We start from the raw sequence: 16,307 nt of genomic DNA on the forward strand, positions 1-16,307 counted from the left end.
GCGCTGCGCTGTGCCCACAGTGACATGGTATCTCTGTGCTCCATTCTGCAGCTCTGCCAGGCCGTCCCCATGTCTGTAGAGCACACTGCTCCCCATATTATGAAAATATTATGAAATCGAATTCTACACCTGTGCAGTGTGAAGCTGCCGCATCGCACCCTTAGCACACCACATCAGGCCCCACACAACCCCCTCTCCAAGGAACCTTTGTGAAGCCAGATCTTCCCACCTATGGGTTTGCGCATATGCCACGCCCAGCTACTCTGCCCCGTGTCTTTATGTAACGCAGGGTATGTCCTGCAGGGCACCTGTGCACTCTGCCCCATGTACAGCCAAGTCCTCCACTCTTTCCTTCACCTCTGTATGGTGTCCAGCCTTGGCCTGTGCCTTCCCTTTATACCATCGGTATGGCAGCCCCACGTCTGACTCTGGGATTTGTGGTGCACATTGGTCATGGGGATGGGGAGCCGGCCTGGGATAAGTGCCCCTGCTGCAGTTGGCTTCCTTCCATCCTGGATGGATGGAGATGGGCAGATGCTGGCTTTGTCAGGCTCCGTGTTGGCGTTAGCCCAGCTTTCTCTGCCTGTGTCTGGCTCTGGGTGAGCTCCCTGGCTGCAGTCGTGTTGGGTCTGGGTGGTTAGAAGATGGGCATGTTGCGGCCAGCCCGCTGTCATTTGTTGCTCATGACTTAGTTGGGGCTCTGGGGAGCAGCTTTGGGAGACTGGGTCTTAGTCTGGATTTGTTGACCTGAGAGTGGCGAGGTAGGCTCCAGGCCCCTGGGGCTAGAGTCATGGTCCCTGAGCTGGGTGCTGCTGGCCAAGGTCAGACTAGCTGGCATCATGGCATCAACAAGACCAGCCACTGCTGAGGTCTATACACTATACAGGGCCTTGGAGTTGGTGTTCTAAGGCCTGAGAGAGAGTATCTGACCTCAGGAAGGGAGGACAGGCCTCCCATCCCTAACCCCGGGGCTAGACAGGCCTGCCATGGAGCTGCATTTGGGATGGAAACCTGGATTGGGCAAGAATGGCCACGGTAGGATCGGGCTACTGAGAGCAGGGGTGGGGAGAGAGGCCAGTGTTGTCCCTGGGATTGCACTGGGTTCCCAGGCCAGGAGCGGGGCTCTGCCTGGGGTTGGGTGATATACTAGCCTCCAGATTCACAATCTGTTGGTAGAAGTTTTGTTTCTCTCAGAGTCCCCCCTTAGGAACTAGATGTTCTATTGACAAACCAAAGGGAATGAAAAATCTCATTGCCAACAGGCTCCATTTACCCAGGGTTTTCAGAAAACACTGCTGGCCGCTGCAGGTGCAGTGGGCCCAGAGCGCCATTCCGTGTGAGTGAGGAAGGTCTGGTGCACGTGTGCACATACATGCACATATATGTAGCACATGCATAATTCCCTCAGCCCAGCACATGCCCCCACCTCCCCAAGACACATGCTTACCACCGAAGATGCCACTATACCTCTGCTCATAGGCGTAATGTACACGCCCACAATGGTGTGATTCATAGCACCTGCCTGGGAGACCCTAGCTTTCAGACACCCATACTTTCCCTCGCACATCTCCTCCCCAGAGGCCTCTCTTGGCCTGTCAGTCATTCTTGATCACAAGCGTACTCACACAAGTGCAGTCGCTGTGGCCCCCATTCTCATTCATAGGTGAGGAAGCCGGGATTTGGATGGGGTAGGCCTCCTGCTCCAGGTCACAAAGCGATTCAGGGGTACAGCAGGAATAAGGTCCAGGTCTCCTGTCCCCCAGCTGTCCTGTTCTTCTCACAGCGCATGCACTCGCATGCACATACACACACACACGCACGCACACACACCTGCATGGAAACATACACATGGAAGTGTGGAGGAGTCCCTCATACCAGGAGACCCCCTTCCATGATCCCCTCCAGAAGTTGCTCTGCCCTGACATCAAGTCTGTCCAGAGCCAGGCGGGTGCGGATAAGCCATCCCCAGCCTCATGCCTTCCCAAATTGTGGCAGGCGGTTGCCTGAGCAACCGCCGGGCAGATTGGGGAGATTAGCTGAGGAATGCAGCTGGGCCAGTTTGTGCTGAGGTTGGGGGAGCTTGTGGGGTCCTGGGTGGATTCAGCCCACCCTCACAGGGAGGCCTCGGCAGAGGTGGGGTGCCCGAGGAGAGGCCTGGTCTTCTCCCTGTTCCCAGTGTAACTTAGACTGTGTCTCCAAGCTCAGGGTTGGGGAGGGGAACGGTTGCGCTGTGCTGTGCACTGCTCCTCTCCGAGTTAGATTGGAGCCTGTGTTTGCATCCAGGAGGGGGAATTGAAGCCCTTTTCCTTGCCACTTCCTGACAGCTGGCTCTGGACACCTTGGTGGCTTGGTCCTGAGCCCCCTCCTCCTCCTATTGTGCTCTGGAGAAGCCGTCTGTCCCACTTAACAGGACAGATCACTCATTTTATCCTTTAAGCGCCTGCACTTCCTTGCTCAAACAACTACTGCGGACCCCCTCAGTCAAAAAGAGGCCCTGGATTGGTGATCCCTGCCTCCTCCCAGTCCCATCTGCAAGGCTTCAGCCAGTCTGGGCTCCTCTCTGTGTTGTTGACAAACTTCCTTTGCCCCGCGGGCTCTGTGCCTCAGTGCCCTTCCTCCCGCTCTTCTAGCCGGAGCGTCCTTCCAGGCTGAGCTCCATGCAGCCTCGGGTAGGAAGCTTCACCTCGCACCTGCCCAGCCTCGACTCTTCTCTACTTTGACTCATTCCCTCGCCTCTCCTCAGGTGTGGGGGGGGGGTCCCCGAAAGCAAGGTGGAGTCTTTTCATCCTTGTGCCTGTGATAGTGCATGGTACTGCCAGGGAACAAACACACAATACTGAAGTAACACGGGGGGCACAGCAGGGCCTTGTTTTGTTTGTGCCCCATTTCCTTGAGTAAAGACAGGTGGTTTAAGCTGGGTGTGGTGACACACCCTGTAAGCCCAGTACTTGGGAGGCTGAGGCAGGAGGATCACGGGTTCGAGGTCAACCTCAGCAACTTAGCAAGACCCTCTACAACTTAGTGAGACTCTGTCTCAAAATAAAAAATAAAAAGGGTTGAGGGTATAGCTCAGAGGTAGAATACCTTGGGGTTCAATCCCCAATCCACAGTACTGAAAGAAAAAAATAAGGATGGGTGGTTTAGATTTGGTCTTCTGCCCATTTTATCTGCATGGTCTGGGGCAAGCCGCCGCATGTGGCTAAGTCTAATTTCCACTTGTAGAATAGGAATAGTAGCTATAATAGTAATAGTAGCTACTTTCCAAGTTGCAGAGGGGTCACTGCCAGGGGCAGAGCAACTTCTGGAGGAACAGGGGAGGGGTGTCGTGGTCTGAGGGACTCCAGTCACGGTGGTCACTGGTGTTTCCTAGAGCGGGTGCAGGTGCGTGTACACTGTGTGCAGCTCAGGGGGATTCCTGGCCTCCATTGAGGCTCTGAAGCCAACGTCAGATTTAGATTTTCTCCCGGTTCACAGCCTCCAACAGGAGTTGGGTCCTAGGAGAGCTGGAGTTCAGCTTCCGTCTAGGCTGGAGATGACAGGGATCTTCCAGCACTGAGAGCCGATTGCTCCCATCCCTGTCCTGTGGGGAGCTGGGGAGAAGTGGGGGTGGCTTTCCTTGGGGATCCTGACCTTAGAGATGTCACCCCCTAAGGACTGGAGCTGGAACTGGGTGAGGGCTAGTGACCCAGGGCTGAGGATGGCTGTAGACTGGGGAGAGGGTATCGTTCTGGCTAAGGGGTCACTGGGAATGGGGTTAAGCAGTTTGAGAGGTCACCCTGGCTATGGTCAGTGACGGGTCTCTTGGGATAGGTCTCTGGCTAAGAGATGCTCTGGGCTCAGTCAGTTTGGTGGGCATTTTGGTAGAAGTCAGGTAGTCTTGGCCATTTGGATGTGTCTGGCTAGAATGACCCCAGATGGGGAGCCCCCTGACCTAGATCAGTCTGCCTAAGGTCACCAGTTTGGGTCAGTCAGTCTGGGGATCATGTGACTGTAGTCTGTCAGTCTGGGTGCTACTCTGGCTGAGTCTAGTCAGTCTGGGTTGCTTCCAGCAGAGACCCCAGTCTGGGCATTCATCTGAGACGGTCAGCCGGTCTGGGAGGCCTGACAGGTCTGTGGCCTGGCTCGGGATGGTCAGGAGGACGCCTGGGAGCTGGCACTCCCAGGCCACCCCAGGGCCTCAGTGAGATATCCTGGGGCCTAGTTACTTTTGAAGAAACAGGAAGGGCTTGAGGCCCAACCAGGGCTCTGGATCCTAGAGATTGCTTGGGATCCCCTGGTCAGGTGGGAATCAGCTGTCCCTTCTTCCAGGAAGCCCTCCCTGACCATCCCTCGTTCTATGTCCTTTTTGTGTGAAGCTCTGTGGGTCTTCCAGAGGGACAGTGAGGCCCTTCCAGTACAGATGGGGTTAAAGCCCGCCTCCTGGCAGCCACAGGGCATGGTGCTGACCAGGGCATTTTAACAAAGAGGTAAAGAGCTGAGCCAGGGTCTGCCCCGGCTGCGACTTCATCCCGTCTGCCGGGTGCCAGCCTTACGCCGACATCTCGTCATTTTGCCCTGGGAAGGGCCCAGCAACAGCGAGCCTCTTCGTGCGTGGCCCCGTGGGGTGTGTTTCTGTGACTTAAATGACCAGGAAGAGGAGCCACTGCTACAGATGGAACGCAGAGCCTCCTAAAGGGGGCGCCACTGGCTGCCGGCCTGGCTCGTGCCCCTCACCCCTAGTTACTGTGGTTCCCCTCCGCCCTGGTTCTGAGCTGGGAAGCAGGTGAGGTTTGCTCCATCCCATATTTCTGGCGAGGAGCAAGGCCTTTGGCATCTGACCGACATGGACTCAAATCCTGCCTCTGTTCCTCACGTAGGCACAAGGCCTGCTTAGTAAGAGCCGCTAGGCGCTTGCACATGCTAGACATGGTGCTGAGCAGATCGCCACACTGAATGCTCAGGAACCCCACGCATGGGTGGGGAAACAGACTCAGAAAAGAAAGCGATCTGCCTATGGTCACCAAGATCCAGGCCGGGTCTGTTGGATGCTCCAGCTCACCACTGATCTAGCTTGTGGACACAGGCTCTCACCGCTCGGACCCTCAGTCTCCTCATCTGTCAAATGGGGGATGTACCAGCAGCCGACAGGCGTGGCGCGATTTGTGGCTGTTGACTCACCACCCGCGCGGGCATTGGCCGGGTCTCAGCTTCCCCTGACTGGGCTGCAGACACTAAGGTCGGGAGTGGGTGCAGGGGGCCAGCACTGAGTTCCTTTCTGAGCCAGTGGTCCTCAGGTTAATTAGGTGCCCAACTGGAGGCTTTGATGAGCTAGCTAGGAGGTGTGGATCTCATTACCAGCCAGGGGACTCACATGTGGGTCAGTCCCCTTTCCTTCTCCTCCTCCTTCTCCTCCTCCTCCTCATCGCAACTCTTAATGTCAGTTCTGAATCATGGGCATTCGCTTCCTCTAGTCATACATAGGTGTGCGTAGTCCACACACGACTGAGCCTTTGGGTGTCACATTCCTGCCAGCAGAGACCCAAGTAGATTGACTCTGGGTGATGACTGAATAACCGAGACAAGTGGGACTAATGGTGGTCCTGACTCCGAGGGCGAGGCCTAAGCCCCATCCTGCCCCTGCTGCTTCGCATCATGCCAGGCTTGTTGTAAGCACAAGATAAAAGATTGGTGGTGATTGCTGTTGTTGCTATTATTATTATTAGGTACTGGGGATTGACCCAGAGGCATTCTACCTCTGAGCTAGAACCCCAGCCCTATTTTACTTTTTATTTTGAAAGAGGGTTTTGCTAAGTTGTCAAGGGCTGCGCTAAGTGGCTGAGGCTGGCCTTGAACCTGCAGTCCTCCTGTCTCAGCCTCTCAAATACTAGGGTTACAGGTATGTGCCACCACATCTGGCCAATTGTTGTCACTTTTAAGGAGCTGTTGTTGGGCTGGCTTGGCTTAGGGCATACAGGCAGGAGGAGTGCTGAGGGGCGGTCAGGGGATCTTGGCTCAGACCCCGCCTCTGCCACTAGCTAGCTGTGCTCTGAGAAAGTCTCTCAGCATCTTTGGGCCTCAGTTTCCTCAGGGGCAAAATGGGGATAATTCTAGTCCTGATCTCGTGGGGTGGGCTGTCGTGGGGTTCCAGTGACGTGCCAATACTGATACCTGTTCTGATGAAGAAGGGCCTTTGATGGGAGGCTGAGCAGTGTGTATGTGTGTGCGTGTGTGTGGGGGGGCGCTGGGGTTACCAGGAAGTGGGAGTGTGGAGAGGCCTTGGTGTCGGGAGGGGAGGACGGTGGGAGAGGGAGTGGGTAGAGGAAGGAGGGTGTGTGAGCGGGAGGGGCGCGGGTGGGCCTGGGTGGCAGGCTGGAGGGCAGCCCGGGACCCCGGCCAGCGCCGGGCCCTGCCCTAGCCTGGCTGACAGGCCCTGCCCCTCCAGCTGGCTGCACCTTCGAGGAGGCGAGTGACCCAGCGGTGCCCTGTGAGTACAGCCAGGCCCAGTACGACGACTTCCAGTGGGAGCAGGTGCGGATCCACCCCGGCACCCGGGCGCCCACGGACCTGCCCCACGGTGAGCTCTCTCTCACTCCTCCCTCCCTCCCTCTCCGTCCTGGGGCAGTGCTGCCCACCTGCGGCGTGACTTGGGCACGCTAACTGAACCCCTCTGGACCTCATCTGTCATGAAGCTCATGGTAGTGGCTCCGGAGCTCTGGGGACACTAACTGCGTGGCAGGCCCTCTCACTTGTAAACGGGTCCAGGTCCAAGTCATCCAAGAGAGTTCAAACCCACTCCCCCCGCTTCCCTTGTAGCTTAGCACCCATTCTCTCCAGGCCTCCCAGTTCTCCTGGCAGGGCAGGGACACTGGGCTGGGTGGATGCTCCTCTGCCCTCTTCTTCCTGGAAGTCCCAGATCCTTCCCGGCTTTGACTTGGCCCTTATTTTAGGGCAGGGCACATTGGGTATTCTGAGCACTGGATTGGGAGTTAGGAGACTAATTTCGAAGACTCAGACCATGGCCTCTAGAGTACTCAATCCAGAGTCATAAAGATATGGGTTCAAATCCCAGCTCCAACATTTTTACCATCTCCATGACTGTAGGCGAGTCACTGAATTTCTCTGAGCCTTTATTTTTCTAACTATAAAGTGAGGAGAACAATAACCCACTTCACAGGGCTCTCTCCTCTAAGACCATAAAGAGCGGGGCACCGGAGGAACATGCAGGAGCCGGAATGTTTAGTTGCTGTCACTATCATTGGGGGCACTTTGAGGGCCCAGTTACTAGCAGCCATGTTCACAGGGCACAGAATCAACTGGGAATTAAGGATAATTCAGATGGAGGCTAAATGGTTGACTTTATTACTGGTATGCCTGGGCCACAGCATGTAGATAATGTGAGAACAGAATGGGCTTTCTGAATGGACCCCAGAGCTGGGCAGCCAAAAGTCCCTTCTGTGCAGCAGCTCACCACGCCCTTCCCGAGCATTCCTAGGCCTCCCTCCCCTGTTTCTTGTTAGACCTCTGTGCTGGTGGGCATCACAGCCTGGCTTGTCTGAGAACCATCTGCAAAGGTCCCCAGCATGGCAGGGACCCTGCACGGGCCTCTCCATATCCTCCGGGTTCAGCCTCAGCCTGACACACGGTTGGCATTCAGGCCTAGAGCTGATTTGAATTCACCTCTTGCGCTGCCCACCCCGTGAGGCCTCTGCTTCTCTCTCAAGCAGAGATGCATCCGGCAAGAGGCTCATGTTTAGCATGGGCCTGTGCTAGCTCCTGGAGGTGGTGTGCGGGCGGGCATCGGGCGTCTGCCTTCCTGGTGCTCACAGAGGAGGGTGGAGTGAGGGAGAGCCGTGAAGGGAGGGACAGAGATTCACTAGCAGGAGAGAGCAGGAGAGGGGAGGAGGAAGATGAGGCAGGGACAAAAAAGTGAATGAAAGAGCGGGGGAGGGATGCAGAGAGAGAGGAGAGAGGCAGAGGAAACTGCAGGAAGAGGACAGAGCAAGTGTCAGGTTAGAAGGGGAGTTGCTCACAGGAGAGAGGGCCAGGATGAGCCCCTTCCCCTGGGGATGGCACCTAGAGTTTTGTTTACTACCCTGCCAGGACTGATCTGGGAGCTGCCTCCACACACAGAGATGAATGAGATCCCTTCCACCGAGCCCCTGGGGAGCCTTCTTGGAGCAGGGATCTGAATGTGCTGGTGCTGGCCGGCAGCCAAGCCTGGGAGGCGGCTGCAGCGCTGGGTGGCTGCTGGCCTCCCCTTGGCATCCGCTGGGGCCTCTCCCCCACCAGGGGGGGACCATATCCCAGCGAGGGCCTGAAGAGTGCACCCCTAGCACCACTGCCTAGATCTAGGGGCGAAGGGGCAGGGCCAGATCGTTCAAATTAGAAATAAAGAGAGTTTGAAGCAAAGTTAATCCTCCCATTCACTCTCTGTCCCACATATTCATTCAGCTTGGGTTCAGAGGCTCTGCGGGAATAGACGACCACGGGCTGGTGTGGAGACACTTTTGAATGATCCAGGGCCAGGAGGGCAGCACCCGGGGAAGGTGGAAGCTGTGATCTCAGAGGGCCTGCCACGTGCCAGGATCTTGACTCCTGCGTGGAGTGACCTGGTCCCAGCCTGCTAGATGGCACTAGATGCTGATCTTAGGCAGGGCATTGGTCTGAATGGTGACCTGAGGATGGAGAGGCTGGGTTTTTGTATCTTCTCCTCTAATCCTGTCCTTTGGGAAACACATGTTGTCAAACCCATGAGTCAAAGCTGGGACCAGAGCCCCAAACCCAGAAGCCCTGACTCCCAGAGTGTCTAAATACCTGGAGTCCTTGGTTTCTGCTCGGGGCCCCTCCTAAGGGCTCTTCTACCTTCTCTCTCTCTAGGAGCCTACCTGATGGTCAACGCTTCCCAGCATGCCCCAGGCCAGCGGGCCCATGTCATCTTCCAGAGCCTGAGCGAGAATGACACTCATTGTGTGCAGTTCAGCTACTTCCTGTACAGCCGGGACGGGCACAGCCCTGGCACCCTGGGCGTCTATGTGCGGGTTAATGGGGGGCCCCTGGGCAGCGCTGTCTGGAATATGACGGGATCCCATGGCCGTCAGTGGCACCAGGCCGAGCTGGCTGTCAGCACCTTCTGGCCCAATGAATATCAGGTGGGCTGGGTTCAGGCAGTGGTCAGCTTGCGCCTGGGGCGAGGGCACAGGGGCACCTTGAGATCAGGCCAGGATGGAATTAGTCTGTGCTCAGCGTCAGGAGTCAGTCTGTGGTCAGGGGTGGAGTTGGTCTGGGGTCAGTCTAGGTTCAGCACCAGAGGTCACTGTTGAGAGGAATGGCCTATGACTGGGGCCAGGAGTAATTTGGAACAGTGCCAGCTCTCTCTGGCTGGAGAGAGTTTGCTTTTGTAAGGTAATTGTCCAGGATTGGGATGGAACTTCTGACCTTGACCTTGTTCTGTCTGCTGGCGGCACTCTACTCCCCAGCCAGCTGGCTTGGCAGGGGAATACAGCGTGGGAGGGTCAGCGTGAGCTGGGCTTACATTTGCTGGTTGAGGAGGATGGGGCTGGGGCCCAGCTGAAAAGCGGCCACCTGAGGCAGGGGTGAAGGGATGTAGGCATGACCAGCCCCCCAACCCCCAGGTGCTGTTTGAGGCCCTCATCTCCCCAGACCACCGGGGCTACATGGGCCTAGACGACATCCTGCTTCTCAGCTACCCCTGCGGTGAGTCCTAGGCCCCTGGGGGTACAGGGGCGAGGGTGGTGGGCACCCGGCTCCTGCCTACAGGAACTCACGCCGCGGCTCTGTTCCCGCAGCAAAGGCCCCACACTTCTCCCGCCTGGGCGATGTGGAGGTCAACGCAGGCCAGAATGCCTCCTTCCAGTGCATGGCAGCAGGGCGAGCAGCGGAGGCAGAGCGCTTCTTCCTCCAGGTGCGTGCGTGCGTGCGTGCGTAGCTTCTGCTAGGCCCTGGCTCCCTTTCCCGGCGCTAAGTCCTTCCTTCATAGTTCAGCACCCTACTTTGCCCTCTTGGGTGCCCCAGCACTCCAAGGCAGCAGCTCCAGGAATCCTACAGATCCCTATGTAATGGGGACAGGTAAGTGGGGCCAGGACAGTGACCCCCACCCCATGCCATCCTCGCCCCCCTCAGGATAGCAGGACTCCTCTTTCCGTGGCGCCCTTGACCCTGTCTGTCGGCCTTCTTCCCTTGCAGCGACAGAGCGGGGCGCTGGTGCCCGCAGCCGGTGTGCGGCACATCAGCCACCGGCGCTTTCTGGCCACTTTTCCCTTGGCTGATGTGGGCCGCGCGGAGCAGGACCTGTACCGCTGCGTGTCCCAGGCTCCACGGGGAGCAGGCGTCTCCAACTTCGCGGAGCTCATTGTCAAGGGTCAGCTTGTGGGGCCTGGAGGACGGCCCGAGGGGCGGGGCCAGAGCAGGGGGCGGGGCTATGTGGGCGGAGTCGGTCGGGAACGTTTTGAACCCGTGAGCCTGCAAAGGAGTCGTGACCCCGCCCCTCTCATCAAGGGGGAGGGTCTATTCGGGGGCGGGGTCTTACTAAGGGTGGGGTCTGAACGAGGCGCGGGGCCTTCAATGGTGGCTGCACCTACAAGGCTGGGTCCTGATAGGCTGGGTCCAAGTGAGACCTGGGTGAAGCAGAGTCTGGTTGTATCTTCCAACCGCGGACCAGAGCCTGGTGTGGTCAGCCCTAGGAGGCGAGGCCTGGGGGATTCCGAGAAGAGTGAAGGGGGTGGCTGAAGGCTGAGGGTGGAGTCAGCGTTTGGGGCCTGGAGCCCTTTGGGGCTTGGGGAGTTCGTGAGGTGGTCTGGTGGAGGGTCTAGGAGGACAGGGCGGGGTCTCGGGGATATGGGTGGCGAGATGCAGAGTTGGACCCAGGTCTCATGGCGGCATTGGTGGGCTCCACCCTTCCCCCCTCCTTGCAGAGCCCCCCACTCCCATCGCGCCTCCACAGCTGCTGCGGGCGGGCCCCACCTACCTCATCATCCAGCTCAACACCAACTCCATCATTGGCGACGGCCCGATCGTGCGTAAGGAGATCGAGTACCGCATGGCGCGCGGCCCGTGGGCGGAGGTGCACGCAGTCAGCCTGCAGACCTACAAGCTCTGGCACCTGGACCCCGACACGGAGTACGAGATCAGCGTGCTGCTCACGCGGCCTGGAGACGGCGGCACCGGGCGCCCCGGGCCTCCGCTGCTCAGCCGGACCAAGTGTGCAGGTGAGTGTGGCCGCCACCTTTGTCGGAGGCACTTAAATATGTGTGCATACACACACACACACACACACACACACACACCCCTGATAAGTGGCAGAGATGGGATGGAAACTCTTCACTCTGGCTCCAGAAATTTTTTTTTTTTTTTTTTTTTTTGTGATACTGGGGATTGAACTCAGGGTTATTCTCTGAGCAACACTCCCAGCCCTTTTTATTTTTTTACTTTGGAACAGAGTTTCCTTATATGTTGCCAAGGGTCTCCATAAGTTGCTGAGGTTGCCCTGGGACCTGCAGTCCTCCTGTTTCAGCCTCCCATGTACTGGGATTATAGTCGTGCACTGCCACGCTTGGCTAGAATCTGTTCTTAGCTCTACTCTATACTGTCTAGATAAATAAATGACTTCACACCACCTAATGTGATGAAGTGTAGCTGGATTTTCTTGGTGGGCGTTGAAGTCTACTCTTCCTTGTTAAAAGGGCGAAGGAGTGGCTGTTGGGATCCACGGTGCACCTTCGCCAGAGGAGACTGTTTAGTGAGAAGAGCAATTGAGACAGAACCATGTTCTTTGTCATTTCAGTGCGTTGTTTTCATTGAGATTTTCATTGAGATAAGTGTAGAGTCACATACAGTTGTAATGAAAATGGAAAGAGACCTGGGTACATTTTATCCTGTTTTTCTGTAATAGTAACATTTTGCAAAACTATAGCATAACATCCTAATTAAGATATGGACATTGATAAAATCTAGAGATTGATACAGTTGTACAGACTTGGCCAGTTTCATTGTCTTTGTGTACATGCTTGTGTATTTTGTTCTGTACAATTTATCACGTGTGGGTTTGTGCATTCACCACCATAGAGAACTGAACAGTTCAGTCCCCTAAGGACACCTTGTGTTGCCTTTTTTTTTTTTTTTTTTTTTTTTGCGGATCTGGGGATGGAACCCAGGGGCATTCGACAGCTGAGCTACACCCCCTGCCCTATTTTTTATTCTTTATTTTGAAACCGGGTCTCAGTGAGTTGCGGAGGGCCTCACTAAGTAGCTGAGGCTGTCCGTGAACCGTGATCATCCGGTCTCAGCCTCCCAAATGCTGGGATAACAAGTGTGCGCCACCACGCCCGGCTGTGTGTTGCCTTTTTATAACCACACACCTCTCTCTTCTATCACCTCCAACCCTTGGTAATAACTGATCTGTTCTTCATTACCAGGATTTTTCCTTTCAAAAATGACATATAAAGCCAGGCATGGTGGCGCACGCTTGTAATCCCAGCACTTGGGAGGCTGAGACAGGAGGATCGCACAGGTTCGAAGCCAGCCTCAGCTACTTAGTGAGGCTCAGCAACTTAGTGAGACCCTGTTCCAAATAAAATATAGAAAATAGGTCTAGGAGTATAGCCCAGAGGTAGAAAGCCTCCGGGTTCCACCCCCAGTACCTCCTCCCCCAAAAAAAAAGACATATAAATGAAGTCATAGAGCATATAACCTCTTGAAATTGTTTTTTTTTTTTTTGGTAACAGACTTATTGTAATTTAATTCATATTTCATAAGATTCGCTCATTAAAGTGTTCAGCACAGTGGTTTTAAGTATATTCGGAGTTACGCAACCATCAACACAATCAATTTTGGAGCATTTAATCATCCCAAGAGGAAGCCTGTATCTTTTAACAGCTTCACCCTAATTTGTTTAGTCCTAGGAAGACACTAGTTTACTTTCTGCCTCTATAGATTTGCCTCTTTGTAGATATCTCGTAGAAATAGAATAATAAATATATCATCTGTTGTGACTAGCTTCATTTAGCATGTCTTCAGAGTAGTTGCATGCAATCAGTACTCTACTTTTTATTGCCAAATAATATTCCATTGCATAAGTATTTGCCTTTTTTTGTCTATTCATCAGTTGATCAACACGTAGGTAGTTCACAGCATAATTCCCTGGAGATTCATCCAAGTTGCGTGTGTCAGTGCTCCATTCCATTTATTTATTTATTTATTTATTTTTATTTTATTGGTGCACTGTATTCATACATCATAGTGGGATACAAACTTTTGTAGACATACATGCACACATCACCCAGTCAGCCCCCACCCGATCCCCACCCCATTTTCTCCCCATCCCTCCTTCCCATGCTTGGCTTAGTGGTTGACATCTAGTATTATAGCAATTTATCCAAAATTAAACATGATAATCTCACATAACAGTTTCATTTGTCTGATACCAAGCTTTTGATGACTTAAAGATAACATTTCAATATTTCTTTTTGCTTTCTTTCTTACCAGAGGATATTTTTTTTCTATTTTTTTTAGGTGAAACTATCATATATTTATATATTTATTTTTCAGAAAAAAATCTATCCTAATATAGAATATGGATTCTAGATACCCAAAACGATCTTGAAAAAGAACAAAGCTAGAAGATATATATTTTCTGATTTCAAACCATATAAAGCTACAATAATTGAAACAGTGTAATACTGTTCTAAAGGCAAATATATAAACCATTGGAGTTAAATACAAGCCTAGAGCTAAATTCTTCCATATATTGTCAAGTTATTTTTGACAAGGTTTCCATGAACATTTGGTGGGGGAAATAATAATCTTTTAACTAAATATTGTTGAAAAATAATAATTACATGGAAAAGAATAAAATTGGACTCTTACCTAATCCCATATACAAGTATTAACTCAAAATAGATAAAAGACCTAAATATAAATCTTAAGACTATAAACTTTTAGAAGAAAATCTGGGTCATAAAACCTCACAACATTGAAATTGGCAGTGATTTCTTGGATATGATTTCAATGGCACAGGCAACAGAAGAATATACAAACTCCCTAAAAAATAAAAAAATATTGTATATCCAAAGACAATGTAAACAGAGTTAAAAGTTACTAATAGAATGGGATAAAATATTTCCAAATGCTATATCTGAAGGTATATTAATATTCCAACTAGAAATCCTAAAAATTAACAACAATAAAGGCAAACAATACAATTTAGAGATAGGTAAAAGACTAACATAAATAATGAATCTCCACAGATAACCAATCTTAGTTGTCTGTGGGATGGAAAATCTTGTTTCTCTGGTTCTGGTGTGTGTTGCCTATTTCTTCTTTGTAGTTAATCTCTGAGTATTTTCTCTAGCGCTGGTTTTGAAGACATAAATTCCTTAAGTTTCTGTTTGTCATGGAAGCTTCTTATTTCTCCCTCTAATTTGATAGAAAGTTTTGCTGGGTAGGAAATTTTTGGCTGGAAGTTGTTTTCTTTCAGAGTTTGGAATATGTTACTCCAAGCCCTTCTGGCTCTCATGACTTGGTTTGGGAAGTCTGGAGTGATTCTAATTGGTTTGCCTCTGAATGTCACTTGGCCCTTTGCTTTTGTTGCCTTTAAGATTCTCTGCTTGGCTTCCACATTGGTCATTTTGACAATTATGTGGCGTGGGGATCCTCTTCTCCGATCCTGTCTAAAGGGAGTTCTATAAGTTTCCTGGATCTGTGTATCAACCTCTTGCTCTATGTTTGGAAAATTTTCTGCTATTACTTCCTTGAAGAGATTGTTGATCCCTTTGGTTTCACTTTCTTTTCCTTCCTCTATTCCAATTATTCTTAGGTTAGCTCTCTTAAAATGGGCCCATATTTCTTCAATATCAGATTCCTGCTGTTGGATATTTTTTTCTAGATTAGAAACTATGCGTTCATTTTTGGAATGAACATCTTCTAAGAGCGAGATTCTGTTCTCCATGTGGTCTAATCGGTTGTTTGTGCTTTGAATTGAGGCCTTTACTTCATTAATTGCATCCTTTATCTCCTTTTGGCTCTGAGTTCTTTTCGAAGCACCTCTATTATTTCTACAGTTATTTTCCTGATTTTATCTTCTAGAAATCTCTGATTTTCTGTTTTATCGGGTTCTGATGTTGTGGGGTTGTAGGCATTCATTGCTCCATTGTTATTCCTCTTTCCCATGATTTCGGAAGTTTGTGCCTTCTCTGGGTTCTTCCCTTGGGTCACTATGACTTCACTTAAGGTGCTCTGGATCTCGAGTCTGTAGTATCTCAGACCCCACTACTCCTTTACTGGGTTTTATCACAGAGTCTCTGACCCAGGGAGTCGATAGAGGCTGCTTTAAACTATGGGGGGTGCCAGGTTGCACGTTCTCCTATGGTGTGATATCTCTGCCACCGCCACTCCCCCACTGGGTCAAGTCCCAGGGAGTACAGTACTGGGATTTCTCCTCTGTGGCCCGCAATTTGACTCACTGTTCTTGAGTACGCAGATGTAGCTGTACTGGACTTGGTGAATTCACTGCTGCTGCCGCCGGTGGCAATATGGCGCCGCTGCCACGCCCTCGGCCGTGAGACTGGCGTATTTTTTCTTCTCTGGTTTTGAGTTCCACTTTGAGTCCCTGTAGCGTGTGCTGAGCTCAGCCACTGGGAGCTTTAAATGCTCTCTGTGCCGAAAGATCCCGCCTGGCTGTTCCGTAGCGGCTCACCTTGGCTTGCTGTAGCTGTCCGGTGAATTCGCTGCTGCCGCCGGCAGTATGGCGCTGCTGCCGCGTCCTCGGGCGTGAGGCCGGAGTATCTCCTCTGTGGCTCTGAGCTCTGTTCTCAGTCCGCTTTCTCTCTGGAGCCTGGTGGTTTTTTTGTTTCTCTGGTGATGGTGTTTTCTGGCTATGAAAGGCACTGATTTTGTGGTAATTGAGATTGGTTGTTAGCGGGGCTCTTAAGCCCCGCTTTTCTCGGTCGCCATCTTTCCGGAAATCCCTCCATTCCATTTATTACTGAGTAGTATTCTATGATAGAGATAGGTCAGTTTGTTTAACCATTCACCTGCTGAAAAATGTGGACTGGCTCCAATTTTGGACCATTTACAAGTAAAGCCTATGCATGTTCATGTACACTTTTTTTATGGTCTGGGGGTGGAACCCAGGGGCTTTTCTACCTCCGGGCTATACTCCCAGACCTATTTCATACTTTATTTGGAAACAGGGTCTCACTAAGTTGCTGAGAGCCTAAGTAGCTGAGGCTGGCTTTGAACCTGTGTGATCCTCCTGTTTCAGCCTCCCAAGCGCTGGGATTGGGAGCATGTGCCACCATGTCCGGCTCATGTAC

At 52.4% G+C, this 16,307-nt stretch overlaps 1 protein-coding gene across 4 annotated transcripts in view; it reads left to right on the forward strand.

The window, feature by feature from the left end:
- PTPRU (protein tyrosine phosphatase receptor type U) overlaps positions 1–16,307 on the forward strand; it is a gene marked incomplete at both ends in the record, with an annotated part of 83,465 nt that overhangs the window by 9,012 nt on the left and 58,146 nt on the right. For all 4 annotated transcript variants that reach the window (XM_080692560.1, XM_080692561.1, XM_080692562.1 and 1 more), the window contains 6 exons: positions 6,422–6,553; positions 8,857–9,128; positions 9,612–9,693; positions 9,786–9,901; positions 10,183–10,357; positions 10,911–11,204. In XM_080692560.1, coding sequence (XP_080548686.1) covers positions 6,422–6,553; positions 8,857–9,128; positions 9,612–9,693; positions 9,786–9,901; positions 10,183–10,357; positions 10,911–11,204 — 1,071 coding nt within the window. The remainder of the gene's footprint in view (positions 1–6,421; positions 6,554–8,856; positions 9,129–9,611; positions 9,694–9,785; positions 9,902–10,182; positions 10,358–10,910; positions 11,205–16,307) is intronic.

Source organism: Muscardinus avellanarius (assembly GCF_963383645.1).
Source record: "Muscardinus avellanarius genome assembly, chromosome: 3".
Taxonomy (NCBI): Eukaryota; Metazoa; Chordata; class Mammalia; order Rodentia; family Gliridae; genus Muscardinus; species Muscardinus avellanarius.